The sequence below is a fragment of the Heloderma suspectum genome, chromosome 12 (assembly GCF_057233095.1).
Source record: "Heloderma suspectum isolate Gila_16-S chromosome 12, 16-S_ref, whole genome shotgun sequence".
Taxonomy (NCBI): domain Eukaryota; kingdom Metazoa; phylum Chordata; class Lepidosauria; order Squamata; family Helodermatidae; genus Heloderma; species Heloderma suspectum.
In genome coordinates this window covers 8,651,118-8,667,309 of record NC_139469.1, presented here as the reverse complement: position 1 = coordinate 8,667,309, position 16,192 = coordinate 8,651,118, and the positions used below count along the sequence as shown (strand labels likewise).

The following is a 16,192-nucleotide window of genomic DNA, read 5'->3' as shown; positions in this document are numbered from 1 at the left end:
TTACAAGCAACAAATATGTGTAGTGTCCTCCAGATGTGTTGGACTACAACTCCCACAATCCCCAACCAGCATGGCCAATTTGGAGGGCACCAGGTTGGGTAAAGGTGGAATACACAGTGGGAAGACAAGGGAGGAGATGCCAGGGATGGGGATATGGTGGAAAAGAAAAAAATACTTTCAGAGGTTTTCTTATCTTACTGGCTTAAGGATGTTGCCAACCATGGGTTACCAAATGCATTGACATAACTGTCTATATGGTATCCAACAGATGTTGTCTGCAGTATGCTATGAATTCAAAACAGAAAGTGAAATTGGGTCTTCAGGCCATCAGTATATGGAGGGAAAGAATTTGTCCTTCCAATGCAGTAGGGCAGGATTGGGGGGGGCCTGTGGCCCTACAGATGTTGTTGGAATCCAACTTCCATCAGCCTCATCCAGCATGGCCAATGGTCAGATAATGGGATTTGTTGTCCAGCAACAGGTTCCCCACCACTGCTGCAGAGTCAAACATTTGGCAACCAGCAAAGTTTGGAGCGGGGCTGGCCCTACCATTACACAGGCACATGCACCTGAATCAGGCAGCATAGCAGCAAACTGCACTGCTCTCCACCCCCACCTCAGTCAGGAAGGCACGCGGTCGCCACCTCCAGGAGGTGCCCCAGAAAGCCCCACAAGCTGCTCTGCCAGTGTGTCATTTGCTGCAACAAAAGAGCAGCTGGCAGGGCTGCCTGGAGCAGTTGCTGGCCATCTATTGCTCTCAGCAAAAGCCACGCATCCAGAAAAAGCAGCTGCATGGCTTCCACAAGAGCTTGACCGGGTCTTAAGAGATCCTGCGAAAGCTTGACAGAGATTCTGCCAGATGTTATGAAATCCTGCCAGAGCCCAGCTGGATCTCATGAGACCCAGAAGGCCACTTCCTCCAGCTGCACAGCTCAGCAGCAAAGGTAAGGGGATGGCAGAGGGCACGTCACTGGGAGGGAGGGTGGTGAGGTAGCGGCACAGGTGCAAGCTGTCTTGCTACAGGAAGCAAACGAGCTTGCACCAGCCTTGGTCTGGAGCAGCCTCTTCCAGTGACAGGTTCCATGCTCCTGAGATACAGCCTATCAAAATGTTCATGATGGAATATATACAAGGGAGATATATGTTGAGGGAGGATGGCGATAACATGTCTCAGTTACCCTCTGTCATCAGCCAGGGGACCAAAGGACACTGGAAGGCTACACCCCCATCTCAGTGTACTACTGCAATGAATTGTAAGCTGCCTTGAGGGTCATTTGACCAAAGGGCAGGATATTAACCTTCTAAATAGGAAAATAATAAATATTTTCTGATAGGGTCAGATAACTGACAGCAAAAGTTCTAAGAAAATGTTCTATGTTATTACATTAATAGTTTTATATTTTATATAATGTATTTTAATGGTTTTTAGTTTTTGTGAACTGTCCAGAGAGCTTCAGCTGTGGGGTGGTAAAAGGTAAAGGTGTCCCCAACCAGTCGTGTCCGACTCTAGGGTGTGGTGCTCATCTCCTTTTCTAAGCCAAAGAGCTAGCGCTGTCCGAAGACGCTTCCGTGGTCATGTGGCCAGCATGACTGAACACCGAGGTGCACGGAACGCTGTTACCTTTCCTGCTGAAGTGGTACCTATTTATCTACTTGCCATTTCTTGCTTTCAAACTGCTAGGTTGGCAGAAGCTGGGACTGAAGATGGGAGCTCACTCCGTCACGCAGCACTCGGGTCTCGAACTGCTGTCCTGCTGACCTTCCGGTCTGCAATTCAGCGTCTTAACCACTAAGGCACCGTGGCCCCTTGTGGGGTGGTATAGAAATATAATAAATGAAATGAAACTGTGGTTCCTCCAAAACAGACATCAACTGAGAGTTAGCTGCTGGGAGAGAAGTTACTTCCCCTGTTTTGCTGGGTCAATCCTTTGTGAAGTTTACGTCTAGATGTTTCCTCCCCTACAAAATTCACTTATTGGCTTGTGTTTCTTCATGCTGCAGCCTTTTGGCTTTTCTGTCATTAAAACAAATATTTACCCTGTCACACTTTCTCTTTTCCCTTTCACTGCCCTCTTTGGGCGCTACTGTAGCTGGCTACAGTTTCCACTGCCTTCTTGGGTGCTACGGCTTCTTCACACAGGGCTTTTATCCTGCTATTGAGATTGTGTCAAGGTTCCCCTGTTGCCCACTGAATACTCCAATAGCCAAAATCAACACTCAGACAAAAGGGCTGCTTTCCAAGGCTTTAATTCCATTTATCCTAATGAGGCATACAGATGCTAATTGCTTGAGACTCAGAGGAACTACAAAGGAACAGCCACCTAGGGGTTCAAAGGGTGAGTACGTCAGTTGATCTCCGTTTGGGAAAAGGGTGGCAATTCTCTGAACTTAAGGGGTGGGATGGGAAGGTCTCCCCCTCTCCCATGATGCTTTTGGGTGCAGCTGTTGACGTTGAGCCAATCGGGCTGAGCGCTGAAGCTCAGCCCCTGCAATCTCTCACTTGTGTCTGCGTCTGCGCCTCGCATTGAAAAGTTCAAGTTGTCCCTCTCTTTCCACGCCTGGTTCAGTGTCACTCCCAGGGATTTGAGAAGGGGGGGGCTCCCCCTCCATTTGTGCCTCTGAAGTCTGAGAGAGTTCCTCCCCCACGAGTTGTCTCTCCTCCTCAGAATCAGAGCTGCTTTGGGACTCGATGGGCTCAGATACAACCCCAACAGATTGGTTACTCACAGAAGTTTGCAGGCCCTTTAGATGACATTGTTAACCTCCAGGGCATCTCCCGCACTAAATGACCCTTATTCTGTGTTTTAAAAGATCGAAGATAATGAGCTATCAAATTACAAGCGTTTGAGATCACAGCACCACCTAGCAGCTGTATAATGAAACATATGGAAGACTCAGATAAGGGGGGAAAGGAAGCACATGTAAAGGGAGTCTGTCATGATCCTGCATTTAAAACGGAAGCAGAAAGACCAGTTTTAAACACAGGATTTTAGGTTGGTGTAGAGATGCTCCAAGAGAGATGTGCCCACCTGCCTAAAGTGCTGCTAAGAAATTACTTCCCAGACAGTTGAATCCACTGAATCCTCTGAGTGCATGGCAGGACTCAGTAACAGAGAGAGGGGGAGGAGGGAGCACCCAGGTGGAGTAGTATTTTTTTAATGGACTGTTTTTTTAAAAAAAGTTGTTTGCCAGCTGTTGAAAAGCAAACACTATTCTTATTTGCGATGTCACAGTGTTTTATGTGCAAGAAATTAAGGGAAAAACAGAGGGACAGATGGAGGTAATTCCATCTCCAACCTGACTACCTGCATTGCCAGAACCTAAACAGACAAGGAAGAGATCCTGCCAAGATGTTACATGGGTGGACAAGCACTGTTCGAGAGGATAGAGCACCAGAATCACAAGTGGATGAATTAAGTTAATTAGGTCACCACATCCCAGAAAAGAGTGTAACAGAACAAGAGAGCCAGAGCTGGAACCATCACCAAAGATGTAAGGTATTAAAATCAGTAGATAGAGATAAAGGCTTATATTCCCCTGACTTCCCTTTTCCCCATACCCTATCATTTTCACTTTAAACCTCAAGACCATTAATCCTAAGCAATATCTAGCATGGTTCATTCCTAGGGTCATTCTACTGGAAGCACTCTGCACAAATTCAGAGGCCATGGAGCTGGCCATGTACACTAGGATAAATGCTAACTATATCTGTTCTGTTAACAGATGGATTGGCAGCACTTATAGAGCATTAAAATGGTTTGTTGTCAAAGCCACAACATTCTGAACTAGCATAATGAAGAACAATCTGTTATATTTCAATAAAGTGAAGTGAACTCTTGAGTTTTGCTCAAAACCTTTTGATCATAACCACTTTGCCGTGGTTGTCTTTCTAAACTCCATAACCATACTCTTTGAGGCCCCATACCAAACCAATCTCCCTTTGGTCACATCAGAAATAGTATAATTTGCCATATACGTTATGTAGTATTGCCTCAGGCCAGGGCTCTGAAAGAAGATATGCAGCTGTCAAAAACAATAAATAACTATTTAATTCGCATGCTGTATTCACTGAATGCTGAAGTGTAGGAACAGAGCAATTCTTTAAAAGCAAGTCAATATCACTTATTTCTTCCAAAACCATTTCAGCTACTCTATAAATTCTTAAAAAAACAAAATCCAGGCCACCTGCGTAATCCGCAGAGTTGCATTATTCCCATTATGTAGAAACTTCAAAAGATTCCTGCATTATTGGTATAGCAAATCACATCACACTATCTCTTATTTTTAATACAATTTTCAGACAGGGCTGACCCTTATCTGTGCCACTAGTACTCATATCATGTGCATTTCAGAGTCCACTTTTATTACTTGTATACCAGCAAAGATTAAGATCAGGGTGCCATTGTGAAGACATTATGGAGCTTAAATAGACAGAAGTAGGATGCCTATCTAGAAGTTACAGGTGGAAAAGTGGGGGGACAGGATAACAACAAAGAACTCCTACGGTACGGTAGGCTGGTAACAAAGCAGAAATGTAAAGCACAACCTCAGTATCATATACGAAGCTGCCTTATACCGAGTCAGACCCTTGGTCGATCTAGTCCAGCATTTTTGACACTGACTGGCAGTGGCTCTCCGGGGCCTCAGGCAGGAGTTTTTCCAGCCCTACCTGGAGATGCCGAGGATTAAACCTGGAACATTCTGCATGCAAAGCAGGTGCTCTAACACTGAGCTACAGCCCTTCCCCATGTGTTGCAGGACAATAATTTCTTGGCATGATTTCTTAGTAAGAACAATTTCAACATGTCAGATTCTATAACATCACTAACCACATTTTTTTTCAAAGTAAAGGCTGAAAAATTATTATTGTTCCTTTAACTCTGGAGATTTATTATGTTTATAAGGACAAAATATGTTTTATTTTACAATCCAGGTACAAGAATAGTAAAAAAAAAAAAAAAGGGGGGGGGAGTACCACCCTCAATGGAGATTAAAGCTCAAGGCAATGTACAAAAGTAATTGGTACTTGATGGAGAGATTAACATCAAGGGCCTGAACATTTCCACTTGTCTCACTCATCCTCCCAAAGCCTAATAAAATTGCTGCCTTGAAGACAATGCTGAAAAGTCTTAGAGCATCTCTACATCAGCCTAAAATCCTGCATTTAAAATGAGTCTTTCCGCTTCTGTTTTAAATGCAGGATCACCAGGGACTCCCTTTACAAGTGCTTCCTTTTCCCCACCCCTTTCCCTTTCCCTCTCCTTCTCCCCCTTATCTGAGTCTTCCATATGTTGATCTAGCTCCTCTTCTTGCAGCTTTTTCTTTTTCACAGAGGGAACTGAAGCAGAACACAAGCAGGGTAATTTGATACCTCATCATCTCCAATCTATTTAAAATGGAATAAAGGTCATTTAGTGCAGGAGATGCCCTGAAGGTTAACAATGTCATCTAAAGGGCCCACACTCCGTGAGTGAGCAATCTCAATAGCAGGATAAAAGCTCTGTGTGAAGAAGCCCTTACTGGAGGGAGACTGAATAATATCAAAACTGTGAGTATATGTGGGGCTTGAAGGAAATGTGGCAATCTTTACCTCTGCAGGTAAAGACTAAGAGAGAAGATGGTGGCGAGAGCTGGGAGAAAGACTGTGAAAAGTGAGCAGTGTGGCTGCCAACCAATTTGTGCTGGTTAATTGGGGAGAACCCCATGTTGCTTTTGTGGAATGGAGATCTATTTGGCCTTGTACACAGTGTACTCTTATTTCTGTGTTAGGCTTTATTTCCTTTCCTGTTTAGTTTTAAACTGTTGGATTAGGTCAATTTATTTGTATTGTTTTATACAAAGTTGCATAGATTGATTGTTTTTTATTATACGGAGCAATCCTATGGGTCCTAGACAGTGTCCTTCACACCCATAGACAAAATTACAAGTGTGGTGGAGGAAACCTGATTGTGGATCTTGTTCCCCTTCTCCTCAGCTGCCATGGAAATTTCTGCAGTGAATCCTCTTTCCAAGGTTGCAACAGAGGTCAGGGAAGGTAGGAGAATTCCAGTGTGCAGTGAGGAAAGGGGGAAGGAGAGACATGGATCTGCAAGATTCAGATGCCTCTCCCTTACCCATTCCTGCTCACTGGAAGGTAAGAATGCTAGATGGGCCACAGCCAAAATCGGCTGTCTAGCCACAAAAGCAGGGTGATGGGAGCACGGAGGACATCCGCTCCTCACTTCTTCTCCTGCCCTGCACTTGATAGGCAGTTGCCCCTGGGCTCAGAGGTGACCGTTGATCTGGATGGGATTGCTCCCTCCAATATGAAAGTGTGGTTTCTCATTAAAGAATGCTTAAAGCTATGCAGTGGGTTTCCATCTCCCTTAGGGTGCAATCCTATGCATTTTTAGATCGAAAAAAGCTGTACAACGCCCAGCATCCTAGGAGTTGTAGGACTTTTTCTGTCTAAACTTGCATAGCATAGCACCCTTAAAAAATACATTCCAGCTAGTGCTGTAAGTGCCAAAGAAAATAATATATCTAGGTTGTATTTCAGTGCTTAAAAAGAAACTTCTTAACATTGAAAGTATTTTCCTAAAGTATTTATTTGCTTCTAGCAATTCTCACTCTTTTAAATAAGTGCCATCTTGACCATGACCATTTCCATATCTAGTTGTACTTCAAAAAACACGGTAATTTATTAGTATATCTTCCAGTCCGGTAAGAGGTTTTATACACACTATTATTATACTCAGTCCCAACTCTGCCATGCGCTTCACAGCATGTTGTCCTCCACACTGATGCAAGATGTCTGCAATCATGAAAATCTTCTACCAAAATTAGAGCCTTATACATACTTCAGTACTCAAATCACAGCAATATAGTACTCATCCCATTATATTCTGTATAATAGGTGGATGATATCTTAGTTACCTGAATAAAATTAGCAATAGAAGCATGAGTTGGCTCTGATAGTAAGATTACCAACCATGGCCTCAGCAGTTTGAATCTCAAGTAGGTATATCATCCATATGTCCTTATCATGGTATAGTCAAAATCATATGCTTTATTTGAAGCATTAGATATATGACTCTTAGATTTCTATTGGAAAAATAGATGACCACAATTGTTTATACCTAGCATACTCAAATCGTCCTTTGTTCTTCCCCATCCTTGAAGTCTTCGGTGCAACTGCAACCTGAGAACTTTTTGCACCAGGCATGGCCTAACCTTAGTCTGCATAATACCTCCACTATTCAGTTATAAGACTTTCATAAACTGCAGATTAGGGCTTTTTCATCTTATCCAGCAACATCCTTTTCTCCCCTTACCCCTCTATTGTTTTTTGTTTATGTTTATCCAGCCTGAAGAGATTTAATGAACTCAAATGCTTGATCGCGACTTTGTTGCTGTTGTTTTATCACTACTTTGTGACTTTTTAGTTAGCCCTAATAAAAGTATTACCCTACTAAAATTGTCCTAATGAGCACTAAACATTTAAGTTTTTCTTTTCAGTTTCCCACCACTTTTGCACTTCGATTAAGATTCTCTGCAGGTGCCAGACTTTAACCTGTTTGGATCCTTTTGATTCAAAGATCTTGCTACCTGATAAGCTTCTCCATGAAGGTAGAGTGCCTATTTGCTCTTCAGTCTTCCTGGGGTGGGTGGAGCTATAATGGCTGAATAGCCAGCCATAGAAAGGTTTTGTTTCAGCACCCTTGTGCTATATCTAACACTGCCAGCTTACGAAGAGGTAGAACTGGGCTTTCTATAGTTGCTCAAGATCCTGAACTTGCAGTAGCCACATACAAGAAATACCTGCCTTATTATGTCATGGGTAGGGGAACACTTTAAGCTATAAGGCTTATAACTTAAAATATTACCTAATACATGGCTCCCACCAAATATAGCCAAATCATACCCGCTCCATAGCCTTCTAAAAACAGTAGGCTAAGAAGGCAAGGCCCCTTTGTAATTTGATCAGTGGCTATACATTTACTGTTTTTATAGAGCAATTTAGAGAATGTGGAGCATTCTAAATAGGTATTTCCTGATCTCTGTGTTCTGATATTATTCTAAGATTAAAAAAGAAACAAACCTCAGTATACCTCACACTTTCATATACGCTACTAAGAAAACGTTATAATATTTGAATGGGTAGAGTGGAAAAACAGGATATGTAGAGCTCAGTAAAGACAAAATAGAACTGAGATCCAGAATGATTAACCTCAATTGTCCTGATGTTTGACCCAAGTAAAAGAATCAGAAGGTATCAATTTATTTATTTACAATATTTGTATACTGCTCCATATCTAAAAGAGATTTAGGAGTGGTTCATAGTGTAGCTTACATTAGGTTTAGTATCAGTGTCAAAGATGGACCAACCAACAGCTGTTCTTACGGCACTATCCTATGCATGTTTAGAGAGAGAAAAGGCCTACAACCAGCATTCCCCGGCCAGCCTTGCTGGCTGGGGAATGCTGGGAGTTGTAGGCTTTTCTGTCTAAACATGCATAGGATTGTACCCTAGATAATTTAGTTTATCAATGACTGGTGGAGATGCTGGAGCAAACACTTTGTAAGGAACCCCCAGTTAATTCACAGGGTATGACCCCTTTATTACTAGTTAGCTTAGTGGATGGCACCTAGTACTTTTGTTTCTAGTTTTCAGGTTCTCCAGTATCTAGAACACATATGGGTTCAGAGAACCTCAAAGCATAGCAAGGCAAGGAGCAACAGCAAAAAAATGAACAAGCATTGAGGCACAGACACTCTAACCAGAGCTGTTGACTAACTAGCATGCTAGCAGTCTTGCCCTGCTTCCTTTTATATGAGCTATTGGGAAACTAGAGCCAGGGAAGTTGAAGTGACCTTGCACGAGCCTGCATGCCAAGGCAGTGCAGGGCTCAGAAGTGATTCCAAACAATTAGATGGACAAAAATAAAAATTAAAACACGGTTATGTATAACTGTCAGTATTCTGGCCATAGGATCAGAGAGGTGCAATGTCCATTATAAGATATATAGCCAAAAGGCATGGTTGAAGTCCTACTTTCTGATTAATGAAGTATGGTGTTGTGTTTGGGCTAGAGAAAATTAGGTCAAATTTTACCCTTGGCCATAATGCTGGCTTTGGGCAAATCACCTCCTCTCAGCTGAGCCTAACTTGCCTCAAAGGGTAGTTGGAAGAAAAAGTTAATATGATGTAGTGTAACCCATTCTGAGCTCATGGGAAGAATAAGGAAAACTATCTAAAAATAGAAATGTAGGACTTCTATCTTCTTGGTTTCATTATCAATTATCACCAGTGATCAGTTTTTAAATTTTTCTTGTTCTAAATTTTGTAAACGACTTCAAATGATTTTCTTCCCAAGAGGTGATATAGAAGTCCATTAATCAATATTAACTATGGAACTGCTTAGAAGTTGCCATAGCCATTTGAGAGAACTTTGAGCTAATCAACAAGTTACATTCAATATTTTGTGTGCATGCATTTGTAATATGTTCAGTAGCTATATGCCTTTATACACTTTAGTCTTTGTACACAGCAGAAATACACTGCAGGGGCCCATAATTTGCCCATGCTAAATCATTACTTTGTACCTCTTTCTACTGTAAGATGTGAAATGACCTTCAGTTAGTGAATATCTTTTTTAAAAAGCTTTCAGGAAGATTCAACAAAAAGGAACCTCCAGAAAAGCTATTCTCTATGTGTGGTTTTAGGAGTGGGCTACAGATGTCCCAGTCCTGTTTTAATGCCAGTGTCACCCCAGTGCTTGCTAGCATACTGCAGTAGGCCGTATGCAACTGTATGAGAATCTCTATGCATTTGCCTGTGAAACGAACTATTGGTCTTGGATTAGGAAGAGGACCAAAAGGCAGAGTAAGTTCAGAAGGGCAAGTCAAGTTCAAAAAGTTAAAGAAACATTGCCCTATGGGATATCTGAAATTGCATTCCTTAGTAGGAAAGGGCTGTGACATCTGAGAAATATTAATTCTGTTAATATATTTATAAAGTAGATGTGGAATTGAATGAAACTTCTTTGTATAGTCAAAGATGTGTTTCAAATGGAGAAAACGTACTGTTTCTGACAGTTAAGTTTTTCTCCCACTGTTTTCAAAGCCCCTTTCTGATATTAAATAAGAGGAAATTAACACAAATCCCAAATTAACTCCATTAACTATTACAAAGAGTAAGGATTACTGGCTTTAACATTATGATTATGACTGATTAGAACATGAAGCAGCACAGGGCTAGTTTCAGACATCCGAGAGGTGGTGTACTTTCGTATTTGTTTTAAGCAGCAGCTGCTCTGTTGAATAGCAAACTACTTTTGAAATTGAGAGATGTTTCTAAAACAGATTCAGATATAGCAAGTATATTTGATGTTAAAAGGGGGGAAAAAATGAAAAGTCCTACTGGGTGTATATAAGCACTAAAAGATCCCAGCCTCTAGTCTAGCGGCAGACCCATGTGTCTAAGCAGGTGGGGGGGGGATATAACCTTTTTAAGAAGTGCATAATTATCCTTACCCTCAAATGTTGGCCTTAGAAACAAGATGGTGACATATTGGTGGATGATAGTATAGGTGAAAAACTGTTTGGGTATCTCCAATATTAAAGGCAACATTTCACTCTAGTACTTGGAACTTCTCGTACTGATGATGAATCCACTGATAAATATTAGTAACACAATATGTAGTCAACAATAACTTCTAAACTGAACAGACAGGAAAGTCTGTTATCCAAACAAAAAGTAATTGACACGAACATTTTGAATTCTTCTCATCTTTCCATGATGTTCTATTTCAGATTGCAATATGTACATGGCTGAAAAATGGTTGACCATTGTTAATCTGTAGTTTAAAAATGCAAAACAGTTTTCACTAACTGGAGTATGAAATATTTTGTATGAACAACCCAATTAGTTAATAGCATCTCTGTTGGATACCAAGACCATTTCAAGAAATAATTTATGCAAACCTCTAGTATCACATAATATTTATGAATGGATTTTAACAGTCACCATCTCCACATTTTAAGTGGCTATTATTGTTATTTGTGGTTTATAGCAAGTTTATATTTTGTTTCATTTGTTTTGAGTTGATACAAGAGTTACAAAATACGCCTGTACTCCTGACCACTTCATCAATCCATTTGAAGCATCAATAGAAGCTCCAGACCTTTCATTTTCAAGATAAGCCTCCATCAAAGTATGACTTTTTTTGAAATATTAATTTCTAATAAGATATAAAAAGCAATGGAACACAAATCAGCTTAGAGGTCAATGAAATGTGGCCTGTCACAATTAAAACCTCAAGTTAAGTACACTGCAGTACAACACACAGTCTTCTATAAATACTTTTCAAAGAGCTACAAAAGGAATACTTTATAACAAGGACACAGTACTTTCTTCTTACTTCCAGAAGTGAGGGGTTCATACTTCACCAGGTCACTTGAACAACAGTCACAGTGTAGCACTGATTTTCCAGTACTGAACAGTTTTTTCTACTTGCTTCAAGGTGCAATCCTAATCACAGTTACTTGACAATAAGCCCCGTTGAGCTCAATGGGATTTACTTCTCAGTAAACATGCTTAGGATTGCACTACACACTGACCACCACAAAAGTTTAAGAATAGTAGCCTTGGCTTTCTTCACAAGGTCATGTGTTTTTCTAGTCCATTAACACTACTATCTGAACATTGTAATAACAGTGAGATAGTATTAATGCTTCTCTTGAAGCTACATAACATTTTAAAAGTTAAGATGTGTAAATCTTCTATAACGTCATTAACACATTCAGATCCTAGGCATGTTAAAGTAATTCCCACTGAATTCAATGGGGCTTACTCACAAGTAAGTGTGCACCAGAGTGGTCTTTTTTGTGTGCTAAATGCACACAAATCATCCATTATGATATTAACTGATAGTAGATGTACTTAACTGCGTATATGCACATTCCCATGCAAGTTGAAGGTTACTTTCACTATTCATCCATAGAAAACAATATTTTTGAAAAGGTCATTTTAATTGATTCAGGCATATGCATGTAAAACCGGCTTCACTGCAGACTTCAGGAAATCCAATTTCAATAGCTGTTCAAATATTTGTCTGGCAAAAGGTCACAATGATATTTAGCAAAAAAAAACAACTGGTATACAAAACTGTGAATTTTAACTTGCAAGAGATTACAAGAGCATTTGGTACAAATGTAACAATATTTCTGCAAAGGTTTACAGGTCCCAGTACTCAAATAATTCAGGATAAAGAAGGGCTGAAAGCATATACAATGGGATGGAAGATGCAGAGTGATGAGGCTTGAGGCAATTAGTATGGAACATCTTAGCTCTGTTTTATACCTGGATGGAAAACTTCAGAGTGAAAAAGTAAACCCTAACAAGGCAGGGCCAGAACAGGCTTACTTGCATAGTCCCTCCCCTTACCACTCAAACTGTCCAATTACAAGCACAGTGCTCTTCCCTAGGAAAGTGTACTCCAAATAAATGGGGAGGAAGTGGGGGAAGAAAATTCTGAAAACTTCTTTTGGCAGGAGTATGGTCAAGATCCAGGAATACTCTCACTACTTGGGGGAAGGGGGAAAAACATGTTTCTCATTAATGTTTCTCATTAATTCTCTGAATTGTAGAGGGCCATGATCAGTCTAAAAAACACTGGTAGATAAATCCAACCTGACAGCTCAGAAAAATATAACCAGGAAAGTACTTTGTTTATGATAAGGAAATGCCTGGGCAGAATGAACACCCACTTTCCTGAGAATGAGTAACTTCAACATGCTTCCCACTAACCCACCCTCACTATAGACCAGCAGGGTGGCCAGCAGACTGCTCAAGCCCAGTTTGACAATAGGCTGACAAATCACTCACAGCACAAGTACACACACACACACACACAGAGGCACACACAAAAGTATAACCAGCGCTTGTTCATCAGGTTGTTCTGTGTAACCAACTATAATACCAGAGCCCATGCTTTAATACAGATTTTTTTTTTCACTCCATCAAAAGTATTATTAAAATTTGGCATATATTTGGCCATTAAAACACAGTCACAGACGCAGAGAGAAATTAGATTCAAAGTGGGTATCGGAAGTCTGTTGCTCCTTTCCACTGCTATATGACCCATCATTCAGCTACAAAGGTCCTTGATGTGGAAATGCGGAGACACGAATCAATCGCACCATTTGTCTGTGTTAAATCCTTGTTGCTGGCAACCTGAATGAATAGTGCTCAAACCAAAGCTCAAACATACAATGGTATTCATTTTTCTCTCTTTTTAACATGCCTGATTTGGCCCTAGCTGGCAGATTTATAGGTCTGTTTCTCTTGACAGCTTAGCTCAGTGTGAGTGTGTCTGCATACACACACACACACACACACACACTTTAACTCTTCCTTTGCCTGGTTGTAATGAATTGCAGATTCATCCCCAAGCAGCTAAAGGTGAAGATTAGTGGAGAGCTCAGATAGGATTACACCAAAGGGGTGGGGGAGGAAGGGGAGGGAAAGAGAGATCTCTGGGGAAAGGATGCCAAGATGCATCCTACCACTGTTTATGGAGACATAGCCTTTTTGATACAAAGCCCATTGTTAAAGAGAAAGGCTGCAGTGACAGGGCTGTCTCTCTGATGTAGAATAAAAGCCAGGGCTGGATCTATCAGACCCTATGAGTAGCAGAATGTTTGACATCTTTTATGCATGAGACACAGGCTGAGCATCTCTATAAGCCAAAAACCGTCTCCAAGCAGCCTTACCTTGTGCCAGAGCTTGCAACATGTGGAGCTGAAGCAAGAGGAACACCCACCATCCCCGGCAGAAGAAACAGAAGTTTAACTTTATCATTGCTCGATCTCGCCAGCTATTCCTCTGTGGGGTAAGGTCTCCATTCACCCTTCTTCGGACCACTCTTTCCTCACCGACCCCATCAAGGCCATCCGAGGTTCCGACACTTTGGCTGGTGCTTTGATGGGAACTCGCGCCACCCCTAAGAGAGGCCGTGCTCCCATGGGTGGATTGTGAAGGTCGCCCGCTACGCCCATCCTGAAGTTTTCGGGGGACAGGAGGAACCCCCACTTTGACAGAGCCGAGGTCTCTCTGATCTGTGCTCACTTTGCATACAAACCCTAGGCAATAGCATTCCCTGTGCATGACTGTATTGCATTCGCCGCCCGAATCAATGTGTCTCGTGGAGGAACTGATTGCACCAAAACAAGCAGGCAGAAATGTAAAACACATGTTTCCTCCGGACTCTGTCACCACCAATGCCTTCACAACACACACACACACACACACTCGGAAAGGGGTTAGAGAGAGTGTGTGTGTATTAAGTTTACTGGCTTCAGTATTTCAGCAACCCGGGGTTCTTCATCACATCGGTACTAAAAACACACACACACGGAGGAGCCTGATCCATCTCAGCAAGGCACCGGCAGACAATCCGGACAGCACCTTCCATACCGCAAAGATGACGGAAACTGGTCCCCGTGGTGATTAGGCATGGTTAAGGTTTCTCCGCGGTCCGCCTTCACCCTCTCTCCCGCCCCCGGCGAAGCCCCTGCAAGCGAAGTTCTACATTCTTAGCGAAGTCATTAAATCTCGAAAGAGCGAGAGGCGAAAAGGGATCCTGTAACTCAAGGAGCCGTTTCACAGCGTTTCCAAAGACCAGCCAGCCGTGCCGACGGGTTGAGGTCTCCGGACAAAGCGCCCCCTCCCCTCCAGAGCACCAAAACGGTTGTTATTAATCCGATCTCCTCTTTCCTCCCATCCTCCAGAGTCGAACGGCGTCGTCTTGCGCATCAGTCGCTTTCAGGCAGGCTGGAAAGAGCCGCGGCCAGTCGCCGCCAGGTAAACTGAGCCCGCCTCTGGCTGCTGCTCTTCCAGCGAGATTTGCAACCAGCTACCCGCCCGTGGGTGGGTCGGTGGGTGCGAGGGTGGCTGGGAGGGATGGTTCTGTCTTGAACTCTCTTGCAAAGGTGAGGGAAACCTGATCAGCTTTCCCTCCCAGGAGAAGAAGGGCCGGGAAGGAGGAAACGTAAGCAGCTCACCTCCAAGCAGCGCCCAAAAAAGCTTCCTCCTGCGCTGCCGCTTCTGGGTCAGCTGCAGAGCGCGCCGAAGACAGCAGCAGCAGCCCACAAACGGAGGAGGGTTTGTCAAGTGGCGGGGTGAGGAGGAGCAGGAGGAGAGGTAGGAGACGGCCGGGGGAGTCAGCAACAAGGCGAAATCCTGCGCTCGGCTGGACTCCGGCGCCCCCGGCTGCACGAGCCCGGGGGATCTCCGTGCGCTTCTGTCTCACGCAGAAGCTGTAAACACAAGGAAGGGAGAGAGGCGCTGCAAGAGCGGTTCCCAGCAGCAGAAACGAAACATCCCCAACATCAACATCCCCGCACTCAAAAGTGCTTTTAAGATTGCAGCTTGTGCGCCAGCCGGGAAGGGCCGCTCCTCTGTCCTGTTTTGAAATGGGGATCTCCCACCTCCCACACACACACCCTGCGCGCGCGCGCGCGCTTTTTTTGGCTCGGTGTTTATTTTTAACTCTGGCCAGGCTGTGGAAACCTGACTTCTGGGACTTGCCTGGGCTGCGTCAGTTATCAGGGGAAGCACCGAATACGCCACAAAAGGAGGCATGGGCAACCGGGTTGTGCCCCCCCCCCCCGTCCTTTCGTGGCACCTCGTGAGAACTTCAGGCTGCAGCCCTAAACGCCACTTGCGTGCAAGGCCCGTTGTACTCAGAGGCTCTTCTGAGTAAGCATGCGCGGAGTAGGGGTACATAGTCAGTCTTCCCCCAGGCCCACACAGCGAAATCTAAATCATCTTTAGCTGCTATACATAAGCATTAGCACACAATGGAAGCCACCTAGGCCACAGTTTCTTGGAAGTGATTATGCACATATGCAAGGCAACTCAGTTTAAACAAGACACTACCACATGGAACGCATGGTTAAGTTTTCTTTTTTTACATGCGTGGCAATATATTTATATCAAGCCTGAATTTGCAATACAGAAGAGAAATACTTTACCACTGAACTTCCTGCTTAAGTAAAAACTGCTGCTGCTTGAAAAAGATGCAAATGGACCCTAAGAAACAGAACCCAGAAGACGGATATGCAAATCAATATGGCTAAGCTGTCCATGGCTCCCACTGAGTTTCATGAGACAAAATAAATGGGCTGCAATGGGGGGGGGTGAATTCCCT

General features: G+C 43.0%; 1 protein-coding gene across 3 annotated transcripts in view; it reads right to left on the bottom strand.

The window, feature by feature from the left end:
- Positions 1–15,319, bottom strand: part of SDK1 (sidekick cell adhesion molecule 1) — an 851,863-nt gene extending 836,544 nt beyond the window's left edge. For all 3 annotated transcript variants that reach the window (XM_084818282.1, XM_084818285.1, XM_084818283.1), the window contains exon 1: positions 13,755–15,319. In XM_084818282.1, coding sequence (XP_084674408.1) covers positions 13,755–14,235 — 481 coding nt within the window. In that variant the 5' untranslated portion in view covers positions 14,236–15,319. The remainder of the gene's footprint in view (positions 1–13,754) is intronic.
- Positions 15,320–16,192: the final 873 nt, after the last annotated feature.